This window comes from Neurospora tetraspora, assembly GCF_033439725.1.
Source record: "Neurospora tetraspora strain CBS 560.94 chromosome Unknown B0H65scaffold_3, whole genome shotgun sequence".
Taxonomy (NCBI): domain Eukaryota; kingdom Fungi; phylum Ascomycota; class Sordariomycetes; order Sordariales; family Sordariaceae; genus Neurospora; species Neurospora tetraspora.
The window spans coordinates 2822805-2844705 of NW_026944385.1; the positions used below are offsets into that span (position 1 = coordinate 2822805).

At 43.8% G+C, this 21901-nt stretch overlaps 6 protein-coding genes across 6 annotated transcripts; 3 read left to right on the plus strand and 3 right to left on the minus strand.

Annotated features, from left to right (window-relative positions):
* Nucleotides 1-8829: 8829 nt before the first annotated feature.
* On the plus strand, nt 8830-9381 carry B0H65DRAFT_507991 (uncharacterized protein; the record flags this gene model as incomplete). Its single annotated transcript, XM_062828194.1, has 5 exons — nt 8830-8852; nt 8917-9049; nt 9107-9185; nt 9244-9285; nt 9359-9381. 5 exons carry the CDS (start codon nt 8830-8832, stop codon nt 9379-9381), a joined length of 300 nt encoding a protein of 99 aa, XP_062683118.1.
* Nucleotides 9382-9678: 297 nt separating this feature from the next.
* Nucleotides 9679-10527, minus strand: B0H65DRAFT_163004 (histone-fold-containing protein). Its single transcript, XM_062821270.1, has 3 exons — nt 10393-10527; nt 9978-10270; nt 9679-9915 (listed from the first exon to the last, which is right to left on the minus strand). Exons 1-3 carry the CDS (start codon nt 10446-10448, stop codon nt 9860-9862), a joined length of 405 nt encoding a protein of 134 aa, XP_062683119.1. The 5' UTR covers nt 10449-10527; the 3' UTR covers nt 9679-9859.
* A 2225-nt stretch (nt 10528-12752) lies between these two features.
* B0H65DRAFT_462141 (histone-fold-containing protein) lies at nt 12753-13897 on the plus strand. Its single transcript, XM_062826628.1, has 4 exons — nt 12753-13096; nt 13241-13312; nt 13371-13458; nt 13519-13897. The coding sequence occupies exons 1-4, from the start codon at nt 12934-12936 to the stop codon at nt 13607-13609; spliced, it is 414 nt and encodes a 137-aa protein (XP_062683120.1). The 5' UTR covers nt 12753-12933; the 3' UTR covers nt 13610-13897.
* Nucleotides 13898-14683: 786 nt separating this feature from the next.
* Nucleotides 14684-16891, minus strand: B0H65DRAFT_423151 (uncharacterized protein; the record flags this gene model as incomplete). Its single annotated transcript, XM_062824439.1, has 3 exons — nt 14684-15161; nt 15257-16703; nt 16843-16891. The coding sequence occupies 3 exons, from the start codon at nt 16889-16891 to the stop codon at nt 14684-14686; spliced, it is 1974 nt and encodes a 657-aa protein (XP_062683121.1).
* A 992-nt stretch (nt 16892-17883) lies between these two features.
* Nucleotides 17884-20029, plus strand: B0H65DRAFT_163081 (uncharacterized protein). Its single transcript, XM_062821271.1, has 4 exons — nt 17884-18803; nt 18889-19057; nt 19149-19373; nt 19442-20029. Exons 1-4 carry the CDS (start codon nt 18032-18034, stop codon nt 19827-19829), a joined length of 1554 nt encoding a protein of 517 aa, XP_062683122.1. The 5' UTR covers nt 17884-18031; the 3' UTR covers nt 19830-20029.
* Nucleotides 20030-20041: 12 nt separating this feature from the next.
* B0H65DRAFT_547841 (uncharacterized protein) lies at nt 20042-21850 on the minus strand (the record flags this gene model as incomplete). The annotated part of the gene is made up of 3 exons (XM_062829540.1): nt 20042-20167; nt 20257-21673; nt 21735-21850. The coding sequence occupies 3 exons, from the start codon at nt 21848-21850 to the stop codon at nt 20042-20044; spliced, it is 1659 nt and encodes a 552-aa protein (XP_062683123.1).
* Between the last annotated feature and the right edge of the window lie 51 nt (nt 21851-21901).

A 21901-nucleotide genomic window follows, 5' to 3' on the forward strand; every position in this document is an offset into this window, starting at 1 on the left:
CCCACTTTTGTCAACTTAACTGCTTGAATCGGCGCTTTCGAGACTGCCACTCGAGGCACATGTAGCTACATGTCGAGGACGTCCGCCATTGAAGCAAGACGCACTAGCAGACCTACGATTGGCCAGTACAGTCTGGGGATAAATCCCATTTGAATGGTACTTAGTATGTACACTACGGTAATAAATGTTTACCCAGTACTTGGCCAGGTGCTGAAATAACCGATGTGATTTGTTGCCTTAGGCAGCCACCTTCAAGCATGGAATGGAAAAGAACGTGCGTCCTGCAAGCCCTCCAATCGCCTATGCAATTGAGCTCCCGGTGTGTCAATGCCGTAAGGCGATGCGAGCAATATGCGTGTGCATGTGTGTGATGTATTCTGTAAAATCTAAGGTACTGCACAAAGTGTATAATGCACTGGCTATATATACAAGGCACAGGGTATAGGATACGCCTACCTCACATATATATACTTAGTAAGCGCTAATAATACCCCCTAAATAAAAATACGACGTCCTCGTCGCTATTAAATCTAAACACTCGTAAAAAAGAAAAACGAAGTCTAATTAAGCATACTCTGCAAATCCGCCTTACGTCAAAATTATTACTCCCAATACTCTATAACTATATATACTATTCCCTATAAAATAAAATTGTTTCGTTATAGCCTCTCTTCGTATTTCTTTACGGCTTCGGCGCTAATATCTTCGACTTTCCTCTATTTATGATATTTAGGTCCTAATCCTTCGTATACTACTAAATATTTTTTTCTTTTACTATCGTATATTATAACGCTATATAGGTACTCTCTAAATCGGATTTAATTTAAACGGGGAAGTTATCTACTAAAAATATCTATTAGGGGCGCTAATTCGAAGTAGTTGGTACTAATTACTAAGTAGATTTTCTAATCGTTGGGTAAATCTAAACGATAAGCCGAGCGTCCGATTTTCTCGATAATTTTAAATAGGCTGACGAATTATTAACTTAGCTTCTTTCTAAGTATTGCCGCCTTTAGGGCGATATACTTATAATATAGCTTTAATATAATTTGATTTCTAATATTAAAAAATTTAAATAATTTTCTTCGGTCGAAATATTTTTTCATTATTATAATTAACGTAATAATAATATCGTTGATCGTAATTTTAACGATTAATAGAAGTAAAGCCTAAATTTAAATTTAATTCCGGTCCTTATTTAATAAAATATTAACGACTATATTAGGGGTGAAACCTATAACCGCTTCGTTAAGTGAAACGCCGGTTACTGCAGTTCGTATATTATTAATATTAAAAACGAAGAATAGGAGTGCTATTACCCTATAGATTTGGGTCTTCTAAAACGTTAATATAGTATTTCAAAATTAATTTAATAATAATATTTATACGCTCGCTTTAATCGTCTATCTATAGAATCCCTATTATTAATAATAACTTTAAATAATCCTTAATTAGCGATAAATAATCGGTTTAAAAACGCTACTACTTATTACTTAGCCGTTTAAATCAACTTTCCGGGGACTATATTTATTACCTTACTATATTTATAAATTATTCATAAAGCCGCGTTAAAATTGTCTAGGTCGGCTAATATAAAGAAACTTATAATAAAATTAATTATAATAATATAGAAAGGATAGGGAAGTCTAAAGATAAATTATAAATTCCCGTATACTTGACAGCGCTTAATTTTAAATATACGGTATTCTAAGTAATTAGTTAAGTATTAATAGAATAATTTAGTACCGTCGATAATAAAATAGAAGAGTAAGTATTCGCTTAATTTAATGTAGCTATTATAGTTTCCCCGATAAATCGAATCGAAGATTTTTTTAATATAGGAGTGCAGGATATATAGGCGGTTAGGGTTCCCCTTAGTAATTTACTACAAAAGATTATTTTTAAAAGTAAACGGTAACTAAACCTAATTACAAATACTTAGTTGCGCGTTATTAAGGATTAGACGTTTAATTCTAACCAATTTTAGATATTCGTTATATTCGTTAATAAATTCTTAACGAAAGTCTAGTGCTATTTATCTTAACGTATATCCCTTAATTAATAGTTAGCCGAATTAGGGATTTTTAATATCCTTGGTTAATACTAAGCGTATTGGTAGTAAGGTATTAAAATAGACTTCCTAGCGTAGTTAGTTAACTTCCGTTGTAAACAGTACTTAATATTCGTTTTGATTATTAGGAAGGACTTTAAGATTGCCGGGGGCTTCGGGATTATCGTCAGGGCTGGGGTTTACTAGTAGGCGAAATAGGCGTCCAATACGACGTAGTATTTACCGGGTTTATAGACTATTTATAATTTATATCGGCTAATATATTCGAAAGTTCGAATTAATTTCTTATTATTTGTATTAGTTACTATAGTATTAGTAATATCGAATTATTGTTAAAGGCTAAGTATTGCTTAGTAATTTATAAAAATAACTGGGACTTTCTTAGTGATTTGTAGCTATTAATAGGTTTTCTTAATTATTTAAACGTAACCTAGGATTTCTATATCTGTTAGCTAATATTTATATTCCGCCTTAAATAAAGTCCGATTTAGAAACGCGATTAGTTAAATTACTATACGAAGTAAGTAAATAATAATTATTACTCCGTTTTTACTTAAAATTTCACAAATAACTTATTCGTTAACGTAATAAATTTATATATTAATACTATATTTGGAAATATTAAAGTTAAAAAATAATTATCTATCGATGTTAAAGAAGGTTAAAGTAATTTACCTCAATAATGCTTCTTTTACTATTTTAAAGGCCGTTTTCTCAACTATTATAAATTCGTTAACAATAATCGTATCGGCCCAAACTTTATATACGTACTTAGAATATTTTTTTAAATTTTTTATTTCGTAGATTTAAATTAAATGTATTTTCTATTCCTAGAGTAGGGAAATAATAATAGAGAATTATAGAACGTTATTACGTAAGTAATTTATAAATTTAAAGAAATATTCTAAATCTTTTAAAATTAAGGGAAATTGTAAATATTTAACGGTATCTAATTTTTTAAGAATTGTATTTAAGCTAAACGAGTCTACTTTCCTACTGAGAATTATAGCGCTAAGGAATCTAATAAACGATTTTAATGGCCTAAAATTAATATTTACGATTTTTAATATTTCGAAAAGACGTTGAAAATTAATAAAATATTTATTAATAGTAGATAAAGCTACAACAATATTATTATAATAACTCCTAACGGCCGGGATATTTTATAATATAATATTTATCTATTTTCATATAAAGATATTGCTTCCCTTATATTTTATAATTAAATATTTGAAGAAAAACTAACTTTCCGGGGTAGTAATAGTAAACGCCTAATTTAAATTAGGGTAGACTCATTATTGGTAATAAAAATTAATAGTATTGTAAATAGAAATACAAGTCTTATTGCTAATGGCTAATAATATTTCGTTTTAGAAAGTTATTAGGTAGAAATTAGATAGAATAATTCTATTAAATTTACGAATATTAACGATTATCCGTCCTTTTCTTATACCGTTAAGTATATTCTTCTAAACGACGAAGATTAAAAATAAAAAGGGGATTTGATTTTTAATTTTATAGATCCTACCTTAATTAACGAGCTTTCTTAAAGTTTCTTAAATAACTGTATATTTATGAGAACTAATTAGGTATATCCTGCATTTCTTAGGGATCTCCTTTTCCTATCCAGGCTTTAAGGAAATACGAAGCTATTAATCTTCAAGAATCGAAACGAAGCCCCAGTCCTAGAAAATATCAGCAATTTCATGTAATAAATTTAGGATTCGTTAATACTCTTCTAGGTTATCCTAGTCCTTATAAATATAGATTCCAATATAATACTAAATAGTAGTTTAATTATAAACCAGACGAGGATTATCGATAATATAATATTCTTCGTAAGGTTAATTAATGGTTAAATAAATTACGTTAATAGCTATTCCTTCCGGGATTTAAATTAGGGAGGAGATGTCGTTTATTAATTAGAATCGATTAATAATTTAATTATTAGCGATAATAATTAATTTATTAAAGGGATTAGTTATAATAGTATAATTTATACTTATATCAGCCAATATAGTAAAGGATATAACCTTATTAAATAGGGAGGGTTCGAATAAAAGATTTTGTTTGTTAACGGCTAGTATACTATATCTAACTGGGATCTGGGTAAAGGATTTAGGTTAAACGATAACGTATTAAATTATAATAATTCTAGCGTCGTAACGTTTACTTCTAAGTAGGACGGAAATAGGAATAGCGATATTGTAAAATCTGACTATTACAGTTAATTTACCAAAATTTAAAACGAATTTCTCTAGCCTTAAAATATCCGTTCCTAATAATAAGTAAGTTTTAAAGCTATTAACGAATCCGATTTCTTAGCGAAAATAAGCGACGGCTTTATATCTTTAAGGAGTACTACCTTTGAAAAAGAAATTTAGAATTATATATTTATTAAAAACGTATTAATTATTGCTAATGCTTCGAATTAATATAGTCGAAGCTCTACGTCCAATTTATATTTTTAGGTAGTATTATATAATTTAAATTTTATTTATTAATAACTGTATACAATTTATATTTAAATAGATTTCTTCTTCGTAATACGATACTAAATCTGTTATAATACGGGCGTTAAAATATAAGTAGGCCCTAAAATACTACTCGGTACCGATATCTAATTTAGAATCGACGTTAGAATAAATTATTTTAAGTAGCTTCTAGAAGGATAAAAGGGAATTTACTAATAACGCCGGTTCTTTACCCTTCTTTAATAGTTAAGGAGGCTTAGGCTTAAATATATTTTCAATTGCCGGTTAACGGTAAAGGTTTTTAGGAGACGGCTTATAACCTTATTTTATTAAGTTTAAGAATTTAATTTGCCCGTTGCCGTACAATACGTCCGATTTGGATATTTATTCGACGATAGTAATTATAATTCTCTCGGATTCAAAATCAAATATAGAGTCCGGAATATAGGAAATAGGTATAGTAGAATTAAGGGCGATAGAATTAAGGAAAATAAATATAAAAGAGTTAAAAATAATAAATATAGAAGAATCAAGTATAATAAATACGAAGTCAAGTATAATAAATATCAAATTAGGAATATAAAAAATAAAAATTATAAATTCGAGAACGTTAGAATTAGGAATAATAAATATAAAAATAGGTTCGATAACGCAATTAGTAATTATATAAAAATTGAAGGCCGGTTTGATAATGTTGAAATTAAGGGTAGAGATATTCGATTTAGCGATAAGTAAATTGACGGTAGGGGAATTAGATTCGGGAAAGAAGTCAGTAATTACGATTGAAGTAGTTTATTTAAGCTATCTCTCAATTCAAGGATCCTTCTCCAAATATTTCCAAAGTTTATTAAAGGTTAGGAATTTAATATAATAATACTAATACTAGTAAACCTTAAGCGTTAATAGTTAAATTCCTATTTAGACGATGTAATCGGGCGGTCTATCGGGATATTATTAACCGTTGTAATCGTTATTCTAATTCGCGCTTTAGTTTAATTAATCGAAAGCCTGCTCGTAGGTCAGGCTATACTCGTCGTTATTATATATGTCCAGATTCTAGTCGTCTATCGGCTATTATTGTTCTAGTAAGGCTGGTTCTACTAACCCTAATTCTAGGTCTAATTCGTATTCGATTGAGACTAATATCCGGATCCTAACGTTTGGTTATTCCGGTTCCTATTATTATAATTCGGATTACCGCCATTTCCTTAATTATTATTATTGTACCAATTATTATTCCGACCGTAATTATTATTATTATACTAATTATAAAGATTAATATTCGAATTCTAATAAATCTATTAACGAAAAGGGGGGTTAGGACGCGAATAATAATACTTACTGAAATTAATCGAAGTAGTCGTCGAACTTAATCTAAAGGGATTAAAAAACGAGGGATTAGTAATAGGCGAAGGACACCAAAATTCTCTAACCTTAGTTATTAAAACGGTCTACTTCTCGTCAAAGTATTTTAAAAAAAAATACTGAAAGTTATTGAATTAAAAGGTTTATTAATAACGGACTAAATATGATTATTTATAGTTTCAAAGGCGAATATAAATTAAAAATAGTAAGGTAGATTCAAGGCTTTAGCGTCTAGAACGACTTACTAAACGAAGGAACGGATATCTCGACCCGTATATATATTAAATAGGGTCAATTTCCTAACTTGAAAACTATGTAAAACTTTACTATCTATCTGTTTAAATCGATTAATAAAAGTTAATAAAATAAATTCGATATCTCCAGTAATCAAACCAGTCCGTTCGAAGTCAGTTAACTCCGTAGAATGCTAAATTAAGGCTAACCTTTAGAGATAAGTAGTCTAAACTTCTCGAACGGCTTAAATAGAATGCATAGAAGTAAAATACTTTAAACGTTCAGTAATGGCGTAAATATTAACGAAAAATCGTTATTTTACCTTATTAAATTATATTATTGCTATTATTGTCTTTCTCTTTTAGGCCTAGGTTAAAATACCTGACTTCTTTAGCTTTTAGGCTTAATAAACCCGAAGTACGAAGAGTAGCGGCTATTATCGTCTAAATTATAGTTTAGGTAATTAATTAGGCGATTTCGTCGGCTATTAACGGTATAGTAGAGTTAAATTCGCTATAGTTATTCTATAGAATTTATTACTACTAATTCTATTATTATTATATTTAGGTATTAAAGCCGGATATAAGCTTAGTTCTGCTTTATTTAAGTTCTAGAGTGGTAGCGTCGTTAATTATATTAATAGCAGTCGATCTATTTAATAGGTTTCCGTCGTTTCGGTTAAAAAATTTAAGAATATTTTTTATAAGGATTTAATTCCTTAAAAATACTAAAGGGTACTAATACCGGTCGTTGAAAGGTAAGATATAACGGTATATCAAAATAGATAAGTCTAATAATAGGATAACGAATAGAGATTAGTAATAGAGGGTTGGGTTTAGCTAAAGTTGGGGCCCTAAGGGGTAGAGTAAGGAAATTTAATTTAGGAATTTAGGATAAATATCTTCTAAAATTTATAGGCTTAACGTTATTTATATTAATAATAATTAATTCCAACATGGATTCGTCGGGATTAAATCAGAAAATCTAATTAAAGAAAAGTCTAGGATTACTGAAATTAAATAAGGCTAATAAGAGATTAGCGTTTAATATATTAATAACGTTAGCGTTAAACCTTCAGGAAAATTAGTTTTAGAAGAGGGTAAAAATCTATTTTAATAGGGTAAGAGTTTATTTTGATAGCATAAGTGCTTAGGGAAATTAAATAAAAATTTCCAAAAATTGGGTAATTATATTTAAATTAGAAATAAGTAGGGTAAGAAATTATTTTTAAAATACGGAAGGAGTTACTAGAAATTACTTTTAATTAGAAATAAAAGTAGTCCCTATAGTAAAAGAAAATAAGTTAGGTTACTATTTAGTAAACGTCAAAGCTAATAATCCGGTTCCCTACAGTTTATCCTATCGAAGTTAATTATTTATAACCGTTTAATTTAGTTGCTATATTCGCTTAATAAAATTACAGCGGTTTTTGTAAGCTTTAAAAATATTTTTGAATATATGTTAGGATTTAATCTATTCGACGGGATAAATATTTTCATAATACCCGAAGTAAACGTTAGAATTAAGTAAAATCTACTTAGCAATCTCTAAGTGCTCGTTTTATATAAATTATATATTTGAATAACCAGTCTGGTAGAATTTTTATAATTAACGAGCAGTTTCTTTAATTTATTCTATAGAAATTAATAGTATCGATTTACGAAATTTGAAGGAATTAATAGTATTGATTTGTAGGGTTCGGGGTTAAAGTAGATTCGAACGTTTTAATTTATTAGATTTAAAATTTACTAGATTTAAAATCAGATTTAAAAATTTATATTAAACGTATGTTTTAAACGCGGGCGTTTTATATAAGCCCGACTTTAAATTGATGGAGACAAGCGTTTAGACGTTAGATTTGAGGTAGAGGATCGTTGAAGTAGATTTGAAGGCAATGATTTTAGAGTCGAAGCGAGGTAATTATCGAAGTGAAGCGTTCGACGCGGGGTTAATTAATCGGTATTAAAATAGACGTCGCAATAATTGAGAGAGGATAATTCTTAAAATAAGGAACGAGGGAATTAATAGAATCGATTTTAAGTTCCGAAACGGAAAACAAAGAAATCGATAGTATTAATTCTAATAATAGGATGCTTAAATCAAGTTAATCTCGATTCTAGTAATGCCCGAAGCGGGTTTGATAAGGTAGTGCTAAATTAGATTTATTATAGGGGACGCGTTCGACGCGGGTCCGATTTTTAATAAAGTAAATAAATTACCAAAACCGTCGAATCAATAGGGTAATAATAATGTATATTCGATTATTATATAGGCACTAAAATCAATGCCATAAGGCGATGCGACCAATATACGTATGCATGTGTGTGATGTATTCTATAGAACCTAAAGTACTATATAAAGTATATAATATACTGGCTACATATATAGGGCACTGGGTACAGGGTGCGCCTGCCTCACATGTGCATGCTTAGTAAGCGCTAACACGGTGTCAACGTACCTCTTCCCAAATGCGGATCCCCTCATCACTGATCCTGCCTTATCCTACCGTCGACCTGAACGCCTCAGCCCGGAATCGCACGACAGCCGATTACTACTTGTCTCTACTGCAGCCAAAGAGGTACAGGCCTAGTTGTTGGACGAAAAAGGATACCCATACGCCTACACAATACGTTTTGTCGAGCTCCAGGAGCGGGACCCACGGTGAACGAGTCAGTTTAATCCACCATGTCGACGCGACCGGCTGTCTTGTCAGTATATCCATGTCCTCCATCATGGCGACAAGAACAAGGATCTCACACCTTCTGTTGACAGGTCCCTTTACCGACGCTCCCTGAAGCTCTCGCTCGACTGGGCTGTCAATCGCCAGTTATGGCGCGGCCAGGCCCTCTACATTCGCTCCCTGTTCGAAAAGAACCGCGACGTGCACGATCCTAGGCAACTACGGGTGCGCAGCGCTGTCCACAGGATACGAGAGTCTGCCCTAGCTGACCAATTGCTTTAGGTGCTTTTGAGAGAGACGGAGAAGCTCCTGGATCATTGGAAACATCCCGACCCCTTCGTTCCCCCACTTTCTCCCGGAGGCAAGCAGTCTTTCACTTGCGATCGAGTACAGGTAGAAGTCTTGCTAATGTCATTCAGGCTCAAAATACGAGAGGAACCTGCCTGCTCACATTCTGGACCGTAAGTTTGCTTCCCTCTAGTCCATCTGACCTTTCACACTGCCAGCTGCTAATATCTCTGGTCTCGATCACAGCTCCTCCGCCGCTGAAGTTCTGAGAATCCGGGCCGCATGTTGCCAGCCGTCCATCGTTGATATATCCAGGCGGTACCGAATAAACACGTTCAAGCTGGTTTACGTCAAGGAATCTTTGGGTTCTAGATGCCCCGTACATGACTTTGTAGAGAGGGGACCTGAACCAGCCAGACAAAATGGCCGGGTAGCTGTTCAACACGAGCGCAGACTAGAGGTTATCACTCATAACCGGTTCACCATGGCGTAGCGGCAGCTATTGGGCATTTCAATCATGATGAATAGAGTAAATGGGGATTGAAAACCATGGAGATATTAACGGCACTTTTGATTGATGCTCAAAAGGTATTCTCATTCATGACCCATCGCCGTTGACGGGGATAATGTACAGCCCAAACATGAAAAGCAACCGTTGACCCTAGACCGTGAACCCCAATTTCATGAACCCAACGTGCCAACCAGAAAAAAGGGAAGAGAAAACAGAAATTAAACTAAGCTCCGGCTTTAAAGTTCTTGACTCGCGTTCTTGCCAGTCTTGCCGGTCTTCTTGGGAAGGAGATCTGCAAAGGGAAAATAGCGTTAGAGCATGTTCCTTGAAACTCGAGCAACCAGATGAACGTACTTTGGTGAATGTTGGGGAGAACACCACCCTGGGCGATGGTGACGTGGCCAAGAAGCTTGTTCAACTCCTCATCGTTGCGGATGGCGAGCTGAAGGTGACGGGGAATGATACGAGTCTTCTTGTTGTCGCGAGCAGCGTTGCCGGCAAGCTCAAGAATTTCGGCAGCGAGGTACTCGAGAACGGCAGCGAGGTAGACGGGAGCGCCGGCACCAACACGCTGGGCGTAGTTGCCCTTGCGGAGGAGACGATGGACACGACCGACGGGGAAAGCGAGACCAGCCTTGGAAGAGCGGCTGTACGAAATGCAAGTTAGCGCGATGAACGGCACAACGGCGCTGGCTCCGTCTCGGAGCTCAGAACGCAGCTTCGAAGGTTGGCGATGCGGAAAGCAGCGCGCAAACAAGGGCCGACTCACGATTGCGCGTTCTTGGAACCGCTAGCCTTGCCGCCGGACTTGCCGCCTCCAGTCATTTTGATGGTTTGGTTGGGTTTGGTTGAAAAGTTTGGTATTCGTTGAGGCGGTAAGACTCGGAAGTCGCGTCGTTTCGGTTGACGTAAAAAGCAGAAGTTGGTTGTTGGGGAGTGTAGTGAGGTGGGAAGGAAATGAGGGCTGGCGGGGGATGTGCAAGTTAAGTAGTTTTCGCGTCAGGGCGCTGCGAACACGGATCAGCCACGCTTTCCGGAGGTTGTTGATCGGGGGCGTTGGGGCTAATCCCAAAATGGGGTTGCACAACGCGAGTGTGGGTAGTAGGCAAAAATTTGGCTATGACCGCCCATTGGTCAGACACAGAAGTAGAGTCCTGCTAACAACAATCAAAAGCTCGAAATTCCTGCACTAATGGAGCTGCCCTGATTTTACAAATATTAAGCCTGCCCAACAAGCCAGGGCTTCGCCAGTCCCTCTTTCCATGCCCTTGCACGCGACATTCGCGAATCCATCTCGACACTCACCAGCCACCTGCGACCGACGACTTGCTGCGGCCATCGATCATTGTCAAATCAGCCAGCCGCATCATTCCTGTGTCAAGCACCAGCAGTTTTTTGTTGGACCTTTTTTTTCTTCCCACCGCGATCCTTTCCTTACCGAGGCGCATAGACGGGGCAAGAGGACATGTTGGCTGATTGGCATCGCAAATCTATGCCACCCACCGACCCTCGTGTGTTTTTTGACACAACTTCTCCCGATCGCAACCTCCAGGCAACGAACGAGCCGGGTCTACCATACCTTTGACACCAATTACGATCCTGAAAGTCCCTCACTATTACCGACTTTACCTGCCATTTGACTGCCCTTGGGCACCTGGCAGCGCCCTCCCTCTTCTTCGGTCGGAATTTTCACCTGAAAGCGCAGCCAGCGACGCTGGCTCCCTTGCTATAACTGCATTGGATGATTTATGGTGCGGAACTCACCCCTCACGTCTTTTACGGACATCGCAGACCACAATCTGGCGTCGGAACCGCATGGTTTGAAGGGTCCGAGCCTTATGTTCGAAATTTGTAGTTGACCTTGGGCAAGGCCGAACCTGCCGCATTTCCGCTGTCTACTTTGGAAGGTAAGTGCGTGAATGACAACCCAATGCAGCTCATCCACCAAGTTTATCAGGTCCTTTTTCATACTCTGTTCTTGGCTCATGAGCCCTTTCAGTTTGAAATATTTGGATCAAGTTCGCTCTTATCCTCCTTTTCAAACCTGACTTTTGAGCTGTGTAGTCCTTCCCACGTGTACAATGTGCAATGTGCTTCAAAACCTTCGTGACATATCATTAAAACTCCAAACCTGGCTCACTAGAGGTAAGTGACATGCACTTGGCAATGCACACCCGGATCCCATGAGCGATCAGGCGGATCCTGTGTCCCCATCTAAGCCCTACCCGAAGAAACGGCACTTTCCCCGGATGTTCGATTTCAGCTTCCTCCGCACTTGTCATGTGCCACTGGGGTTCACTGTTCAGTCCGCCTTCTCGCCCTGTCGCGGGCTTTGGGCAATATGGAGTTGGGATCCCTGGGAACCAATCATGTCGAGCGCCCCTGGCGTGGTATTGATGGGGATGGTGTTGCTAGAAATTTTGTCGTGCATCCTGCCCTACAGCCTCTGATTACGTACGCCGGCTCCATGGGTACCGAGATGGGTACTCTGCCCGCAGCCGGACAGGATATTTGAAAGCGGTCTCTCCCGTTCTCCCTCAAGAGGCCCCAGGCCAGGCCAGTCCCGTCGTCATCAACAGCCAGCAACGCGAAAGTCACGGACAGATCGGGGCCGCGCCCCAACTGGTGTTTCCCGGTAACGTGGGGATTGAACCCGTTTCGTGTCGTTGCAATGTGCAAATTCAGAGCTGCTCATAAGGCGTTACCCACCACAGAAAGATTGAGCATCGACTCCCGCCCGTCTCCCGGAGCTTGTTGAAAGGAGCGGGCCAGTGGGTCGGGGGTCGGGGTTCAAGCCGGGTGTCATTGGTAGGGCCACGGATTCCAAAATGCGGCGGCAGAGCCCGGGGGCCCTTGCGGGTTTGTGGACAGCGACATGCATGCCTGTGCCGTTGTGCTGTATCGATTCTCAAATTCCCCATGATTGCCCCTTCCAGGTGGGTTGTCGTAGCGCACGAGCCAACGTGGCATGGGCCTGGAAATGCCAAGCACTGACTGCTCAGTGGTTGTGCACCTGGCTTGTAGGTTGGGGACCTTTACCTTACGGGCGCCAGTATTTTTTTCTACCAAATCAGGTATCATGCTCCACTTTTCGCGCACCGCCCAGATCAATCAGTCAATCAGTCCGTGCCAGCGCCCGGCGCGTCCAGCTACAAAAAGGCACATCCCCCCTCGCCGACCTCAATTTTCTCCTTCCAACAACCACTTCTCTCAACTTTTGTCCGCGACCATTCACGACCGAAGGAAACACGCCCGCTTACGCATATTCATCTGTTGAATTTTAATTCCCGAACTTTCGAAACCACCCAAAATGCCTCCCAAGCCCGCCGACAAGAAGCCCGCCTCCAAGGCCCCCGCTACTGCCTCCAAGGCCCCCGAGAAGAAGGATGCCGGAAAGAAGACTGCCGCCTCTGGCGACAAGAAGAAGCGCACCAAGGCCCGCAAGGAGACCTACTCCTCCTACATCTACAAGGGTGAGTTGCCATGTGCCCTTTTTCCCCCGCGCGAGGACGGGATCGCGTTGCAAAATGCGATCTGTGACGCGTCATTGCCCTCATCCTCTCAAGAAGATGCGCCTTTCGGAGTTTGCAGCAATCTTGGCTAACACACAAATTCAGTCCTCAAGCAGGTCCACCCCGATACCGGTATTTCCAACCGCGCCATGTCTATCCTGAACTCCTTTGTCAACGGTAAGAGCCAACTTCCGCGCACCAACGATCCAACACAGGTCTCTGACATGATCACCAGATATCTTTGAGCGCGTTGCTACCGAGGCTTCCAAGCTCGCTGCCTACAACAAGAAGTCCACCATCTCCTCTCGCGAGATCCAGACCTCGTATGTCTTCCGTTCTTACCCCAAAAACGGGCTGCGCACCTTCTAACATAACATCTCTAGTGTCCGCCTCATCCTCCCCGGCGAGCTTGCCAAGCACGCCGTGTCGGAAGGCACCAAGGCCGTTACCAAGTACTCCTCCAGCACGAAATAAGTACTCGGTGACGGGGTGTTTCGTGTCTTTCCTCTCATTTTTCTGTCTAGGGCATTAGGATTTGTTGGCATTTGGGTGTCACTTACGAGGAGACTTTTGGCCAGAGGTTCCAACACAATCCGCTTGGCGTCTCTTCTAATTGCAATGCGTTACGGATGGTCTGCTTTTTTTATTATCTTTGGGGGCAATGTCTTCTCACGGCTTATGGGGTTCTTGCGATTGTACAATAACATACCTTGATATCAGGGTTTCGGACGAAATGAAATCGTGCATATGATCAAAGAGCACAGGGTGTTCAGCTCGACCAGTGACGGCAACATCATTTCAACGACACTCGAAAACAACGATATTCAGAGAACGCCCCCAAATGCGTCGCCATGTTTTGACCGACGAAACCACCGATTACTGCAAAGCCCCCCAGGGCATCATCACGGCTTTGCAACTTTGATATGGGGTTTGACCCAATGTCACTGGGCATGGTCAGTGAGCACATTCGTCAGAACTTGTCAAGCCCATGGTTTGGCCTTATCAAAGAGGGGCTTCAGAGCTAGGCCGATTTTGCGAAGGAATAGTCGTTTCTCGTTGACGAGCCACTGTTGCCTGTGGTGATCGTTTAGGCAGAGGGGCGGGGTTTTGGCGGTTGGAACACCGAACCGAGCGTTTTTGCTCTATATTTGTTGTGTTTACGGGCTAGGCAGGAGAGAGGTGTGATGCAGGAGGTAAAGACTCCTAACGTAGACAGTCTGTTTGCGGGATATGCATCTCGACGTCGTGACGGGAGAGTTGGTTATCACCAGTCACTGTTTGCACCAGGAAAAGACCCCCCTTGATTTCCTGTTCTTTCGCATTTTTGGTTCCCTCTATTCACATGTTCGCCCCTCCCTATGTACAAGCGTAAACCATGCCAGGTAATATGTATGCATAGTGGTGAATTTGGATCCCGTCGAAGATCGATACATACATGCTTTGCCGCAGTATACAGTATACTTCAAGGTCGTTTAGCCCGGGCATTCGATCTAGTTGATACATAGTAGCAGGATTCTATCCTCTGCTAACAAGTTGGTTTCCAGCATCTTATCCAAGACCTGCCTTGGACCGCTTGACAACCTGCTTCACAGGTTCCAGAATTCCCTTGTTATCTAAGCTACCGAGACCCATCCCCTTACTCCATCCCATTTTTTCCAGCATGGCGCGGCCCTTATTCTCCTGGCCTAGTTCTGGGGCTGAGGCTCCCACAATCTCACCTTCACGTACTGTGACGGCTTTGTGACCGGAACGTCCACCGCCGCCACCAGACGGGGTTTTGTACGAGGGTTTGCCCTTCGCATCAAGTCGGTGGAAGTACTTCCGGTTGATTCGTACCGCTGCCTGGTCAACATGAGCGACCACTTCTTCAATTCGGTGTTCTTTGTATCTCAAGGTGGCTTTCGTGCGATACAGAATTGGACGGCGCTGGTCACCCTTTCCCGTTGATTGGGATTTGATTTTGAACTTGTTGGCCAATTCGTGAAGAACCTTGCGAGCCTGTTTATCCATTGGGGGGAATTGGAGACTGGAAAAGCAGGAGCCATGTTAGTTGAATTGCACGCGAGGCTTGTAAGGGAGAATGGAATGAAGATGATAGATGAAGCGTTCCGAACTGCATACCTTTCTTCTGTAGTGAGGAGAAATGCCACAAGCTCAGTTTTGATGTCGTCAAGTGTCATCCCAGTGAGATACTTGACGCGCAAGTCGTCGGGGTTGGCATGTTTGCCCAAAAGGCCCTGGGCACGTAATTCCTCCCGCTCGAGCTTGCGCTGCTTTTTCCTCTCTCTGTCTTTCTGCCATGCAGTCTTTAAGACTAGCTCAATCTCAGAGTCCGACACATTGAAGTTGGGAGGTTGTTTACTGCGCCGATTCCGTCCTGGTGGGATAAACCCGGGGTTGACCCATCCATCAGTCAACTCGAGACCGTCAAATGCATCCGCCACTGCGGTGGCACTGGGAAACCCTTCGGTTCGGCCTGCACGCTTCTTGTTCTTGACCTTTCGGACATTGAAAGCCGCCTCCTCTGAGAACAGGACCAGTTCATTGCTTCCCATGCCCAATTCCTCTTGTTTAGCGAAGAGACGAGCAAGTGTCTCGTCGTCGATGTCTTCTTCGTCTATATCCAATTGCTCGTTTTCATCACTGTCATCGCTGGCGTTGCTACCGCCTGTCTCAGACATGGCATCCATGTCATCCGAGTCGTCCCCGAAGTTGACAGCATTCTCATTTCCACCTAGGTCCCTGCGGTTGGCGAAAGTCCTGAGGTGGCTAGTGAGGATGTCATCCCCATCAGAGTCGTCCGCAAGATTGGCGATATAGTCAGCCAGGATTTCATCCTCGTCATCATCCTCCATGTATTTCTGAGCCCGCTTCGAATCCCGCTTTGAGTCCCGCTTTGAGCTCTTTTGTTTGGATGCGGATGTGGGCCTGCCTCCTTGCGCAGAAGCAGGCCTGGCTGCGATGACCACCTTCGTACTCGTGAAAGCTTCAACGGCTTTGGTACTGCCAACCTTGGGTGGCTGAGTAATGCTGGTAGCATGGCTTCTTTGCTCGCATACCGGCTGGACTGTGGGCTGGACATGCGAGTTTCTGCCTTTGAAGAGAATAATCTCCTCACTCGAGTCGGAATGGTCAGCAAGCGGCTGGCGATCTGGAATCGGCACGGGCGGTTGATCTGTGCCGACCATAGTTTCGTCCCTGGCTAAATCGAAAAAAAAGAGCTGCTCGGTCGCTTCAACATTCCCTTCTGTCTTCGCAACCCGATCGGTTTCGTCATGAGTGCTAGCGTTGCGGCTGGGCACGGATTGTTTGATGTCGATGTCCAGCGGCTTTGAGTTTTCTCCAACGGCTTCAACCGTAGCTTCCTGAATCTCATCAAGCTGAAGCTGGATCTCCTCTGCGGCATCCACCCCAACCAAGGTTGGGGATGCAGTAGGTAACAGCTCAGGCTGCTTGAGCGGCTCGATGTAGCCGGCACTCACAAACTGGACAGGGTTCGTCCTGAGACTCGTACCCCAGAGGAGTTGATGGGATGTCGTGTTTCTAGCCTCATCCCGCATGGTGAACCCTGAGGTCGGTGTCAGATGAGCAGCTGCATGAAATGTGAAGAGGGACTCTACCATGGTTGTTCGCGGTTATCCCGGTGTTCAAACTTTCTGCGGTTGCAAAGTTTCGTATGTTTTTCTGTGCTGTTGTAGCTCGCATACGGGCAGTCTTGGGTCCCGCATGTGGCCGTTTGCCCTTCTTGGGCGCCATAGCGGGCGTGGGTGATGATGCTGTGTCTGGATCAATGCCGACCAAGACGTTCACCTTTGAACGAGGCTGGCAGAGACTGGATAAGGAGCAAGATAATGGGAGGTCTTTCCAGGACCTGTGGCGGTGGCAAACCAAATATCAAGAAGCAGCCTGGGGAAGGCAGGTAGCTGTCATGGTTTTCCAGAGGCGGTGGTGGAAAATCTCGTCTGCCGTTGGGTCGACGTAGCCAAATCTGCTTTCCGCTTTGGAGACAGTGCTCCTGGGCGTAGGTACCTAAGGTAGGTAGTAGGTACCTCTAGGCTTCCATGTCAGATGGGACGTCGTTGTGCACGCAAGAAGGCTTTGCAATATGTAACACCCATGGCCAGTGAAGTGGGCAGCACGGCAGATAGCGCCGCTCTGTTTGTAGAGGGACTCACTAGCAGTTGCGGGTAAGGTACGTACAGGTACCTCGATGGCCCTTGCTTGCCTCAGGTTGTCTGTCGAAGAGGCGTCGCGGACCACCGGCAGGCACCATGTTCAAGGTCCACCAAGTACACAAAGGTGGACCTGCCTTTGGTGGAGAAAGCGATCATAGGGGCCCCTGGGCCTCAGTTATCCCCAGCGACGGGACTCAGATGACATCGTTACCTCACTTAGCACCCCCGCCGCTCATCGCAGCTGAGCAAACAATGGGGACCACCTGTTCGCCTACACAGGACTCGTTCTGGGAGGGAGGTTGATTCACACACTTGCATCTACCTAGAGGTACCTTACCTACCTTACCTACACTACCGACCTACCTCTCTACCTCTAACTCTTTGCGCCAGTGCACTCTTCTGTCGGCAGGGGCAGTCTACAGTCAACATACTAACCTTCCACTTGGCAGCACAACGCTTCTTCTTTCCCGGCCCTCAACCTTGGATTCCATCTGCACACACGAGTACTTGACAGCAGTCATCGTCCACCTTCTCATCCCCGCCATCGACATACCCGAAGGCAACACCTACCTCGATTTTGATCCTGTCTCGTCCAGCGAGCCCCAGCCAGTCTGTCCCTCGGGCCGCACGTGTTGCGTGGCTGGCTTAAGTTGGACTTCTGCCGGCATCCCCTTCTATCTGTCAGGCCCACCTCGCCTCTGGGCACCCAGGGGAAACATTCATGACATCCTCGCGACCTGGTGGCACCGGCTGGCAAGAAACAGTGTCCAGCACATCTCCAAAGCTGGCTAACGCAATGGAGGCTGCCAGAGCCGGCGCTGCCGAAGTTGGACGCGTAGGCCGCCGTTTCCTCCACCGGATATGGGACCGGGAGCCTGTCAATAATCGCACCGTCAATGAGCCCGTGTGGTGTCTCGGCTGTTCATATACGCTTGACACCAAGCAGTACGGGTCACCCTTGTCGTCGTCGTCGCTATCCCAGCTTAGAGCAGATACACCGCCTTTGGATAAGTCACAGCTTGCCGCCACGCATCAGCACCAAGACTTTGATGGCGTCCGGACCACTACGCCGTCGTTGTCATCGCTCCCGCCGGCAACGGCAACGGCAACGACGGCAACTTGCCCATCAGACACCTCGGTGTCTGCAGCACCGGCAGGTCCCCAGTTTGGACCCTTCGACACGGCTTCAGATTCTGTAACGAGTGGTTATGATTCGGCTTTAGCATACGAAGACCCCGGGCAAGATGGTGGATGGCCGCCTGCCTTTCTCGACGACTTCGAGTCTCGTATATGGATGACATACCGCACTGACTTTGCACTTATTCCGAGATCGAGCGAACCCCAAGCATCTTTTGCCCTGTCCTTCGCGATGCGGATCAAGACTACCTTTTCGGACTTGACGGGCTTCTCGTCCGATACGGGCTGGGGGTGCATGATCAGGTCAGGTCAGAGCCTCCTAGCAAACGCTATACTTATTGCTCGCCTTGGTCGTGGTAAGTCGCTGCTCTTTTTGGCATGCTAGCTCGCAACAATAAAAAAAATAAACAACAAGCGTGTCGACTAATAGCATTGTTACAGAATGGAGGCGAGGTACAGACCTAGACGCGGAAAAGGACATTATTGCCCTATTTGCAGACGACCCTCGCGCTCCATATTCCCTACACAACTTTGTCAAATACGGCGCCACGGCGTGTGGCAAATACCCGGGTGAATGGTTTGGTCCATCGGCAACTGCACGATGCATACAGTAGGTTATGGTCCCCGGGCAAACAAAAGAAGTCTCCTTGACCCGTGAAGACAAAAGAGAGTTGCATGACAGTACGGCTTACAATGTGTAGGGCATTGGCGGACGAGAAGGAGTCGGGCTTGCGGGTATACTCAACCGGTGACCTACCGGATGTTTACGAAGACAGCTTCATGGCGGTTGCGAATCCGGATGGGCGCGGCTTCCAGCCAACACTGATACTCGTATGCACAAGACTCGGCATCGACAAGATCAACCAAGTATACGAAGAGGCCCTCATCTCAACTCTACAGTTACCCCAGTCGATAGGTATAGCCGGGTGAGTCTTCGAAACCCAGGCATGTGACCTGGCACTATGCATTTACTCATCACTAACGTGAACATTAGCGGTCGTCCTTCCTCGTCCCATTACTTTATCGGCGTTCAAGGCCAACGGCTCTTCTACCTGGACCCCCATCACCCACGACCTGCACTCCCTTATCGCGAAGATCCGAAAGAATACACGGCAGAAGAACTGGATACGTGTCATACTCGACGGCTGCGACAGCTTCATATTGACGACATGGACCCTAGTATGCTTATCGGGTTTCTCATCAAGGATGAGGACGATTGGGACATGTGGAAAAGCTCTGTGAAGCATGTTCAGGGCAAGTCCATCATCAGCGTTTCCCCGTACGACCCTGCCAGGGGGCAGGGTGGAGGGCGTGCCGAAGCCATTGATGAAGTAGAAACTCTAGAGAGTGATGATGATGGAGAAACCGCTCTGGGAGCATAATGACTTGGGAGCATAATGACTCGGGAAACGGGGCATGATGTATTCAGAGCCTCGCTTTTTCGCCAAACCTACCACTCAACTGCAAGCCAGCATGACACCGAGGATAAGAGGCGTTGAGGCACACAAGGTAGGTGGCCATACCGATGCTATGTTGTACAAAGTCTTGGGCGCATGTGATGACCGTCTGGTGTGATGGCAGAACAAAGGACTATTTACCGTCTCGCTTTTTTACCACCCTTTGTGGATTTAGGTGCAGGGGCCGCATGATCTAGTTCCTTGATGTGGGCGAATAACTTGGTTCGAGAGGAGAAAGTTTCTTTGCAGACGGCGCAAAGGTGCTATAACTTCATGTTAGTCGGGTGTTATGCGATATACGCAATATAATATACGCGCGATTTCTTCAAAGTGTACACGAGCTACAACTTACAGAGCCTTGTTCGCCTGCTTCAGCGGCTTGCCGCGCGGCCTTCTTCTCGCGTTTCAATTTCGCTTTGCCCAACTTCTGACCGGCACCGCCTAGTCCCGTCCCACCAACTTCTAGGCTGGAAATGTTGTCAGTCAGAGAGTCAACACCTTCATTAGTCGCCGGACTGTCGGGCTGTGGTTCTCCAGAGGCATTACCAGCCATGAATCGATTTTCGACTGCTGATCGAGGTGCATACTCGTCATCCTCCGTACTCGAGCCATCTGCTGCACTTTGGCCCCGCTCCTCCCGTATTTCTGCGCTTTGGTGAGTATCCTCGTTACTTTGTGACTTGCCACCTAAAACGCCTTGGGGTGGTTTTGCGGTATCATCACCACCGTCCAAATCGGTCTTTTGGGGAATCCGCGGCTGAGGTGAGGGCGTCGAAATGGCAGGGCTCTCTACACCCAGGTCAAAATCGGCGTTTTCCCTTTTCATCTGCCTTCGCAGTTGCTGGACGGCTTTGACGTGTTTCTTGCTTTTCTCGTGCGCCTCAAATTGCTTTTCACTCTTGAACGTCTTGTTGCAGACAACGCATTCGAGGACCTCGACCTCGGACTCCTCCTCAGAAGTGAGAGAAAACTCGCTAAGCGGCTGCTCTTCATCATCCCGCGCCTGAGCCCAGTCAGGCACCACGTACTCGGCCAGCTTCTCCTGGTTGGCGGCTCGTGAGCGGGCCGCCTGGGCAGCGGCGGAATTTCGTAGGATCTGTTGCCGTTCTGACTCGGATTGCGTGTTTGGAATATAACGGGGGTCACGTTTCCTGACAAACGACACGAGGGACAGGACGGCATCGTTGAATTCGCGGATGCCCTCTTCACGAAACTTGCGGTTTTCCTTTTCCATGAGTCTGCGGACTCTCCGGTCAGGGGCATCGCTAAGGCGATATTTGTCCTTCCAGCTGAACGTCTTCTTGGTAGAGAAGCCTGACCATATCTTGTAGAATGGCTTCGCAACGGAATCGTAGTCGTCCCCGGCCCGGCCAAAAGCTGGGTATTCTACTGGTACGATGCCTTCCCAATCTGCCGCCGCGGTCTCTTCGGCCGCGAGTTGGTCAAAAAACGAGTTAAGGATACCAAAGAAACCACTAGGGCTGTCGTCCATGCGCACGCTCGAGTTAAAGCGGCCCATCAGGGTGAAGATGGCTGTTGCGGAGGTGTAGCTAGTTCCATCATGGCCAGATGGCTCAGCGCCAGAGACATCTGTCTGGCCTGTGAGGATGGCCTCACGATGGGAATCGTACCAGGCGCGCTCCTGAGGATCCGACAGGATCTCGTAGGCCGTCTGTACTTCGGCGAACTTCCTGGTTGCATTCTCTTCATCATTGAAGTTACGGTCAGGATGCAGCTCGAGGGCCTTCTTTTTGTATGCCTTTCGAATTCTACCTGAACTCGTCAGTACCGTATGCAAACTTGCAACGTCTGAGATGGAAATGAGCTCACTCAGTATCGGCAGCCTGGCGGTCTACCCCTAGAACCTCATAATAGCATGTCTTGCGCTCTAGTACGGCAGCAGAGGCCTGTCCGCCGGGCCGCGGGGCTGATTGCTCGGCACCCATAAGGAAATCTCAGATCGCTCGGGAAGTGAGTTACGTAGGTAGCGAGCAAAT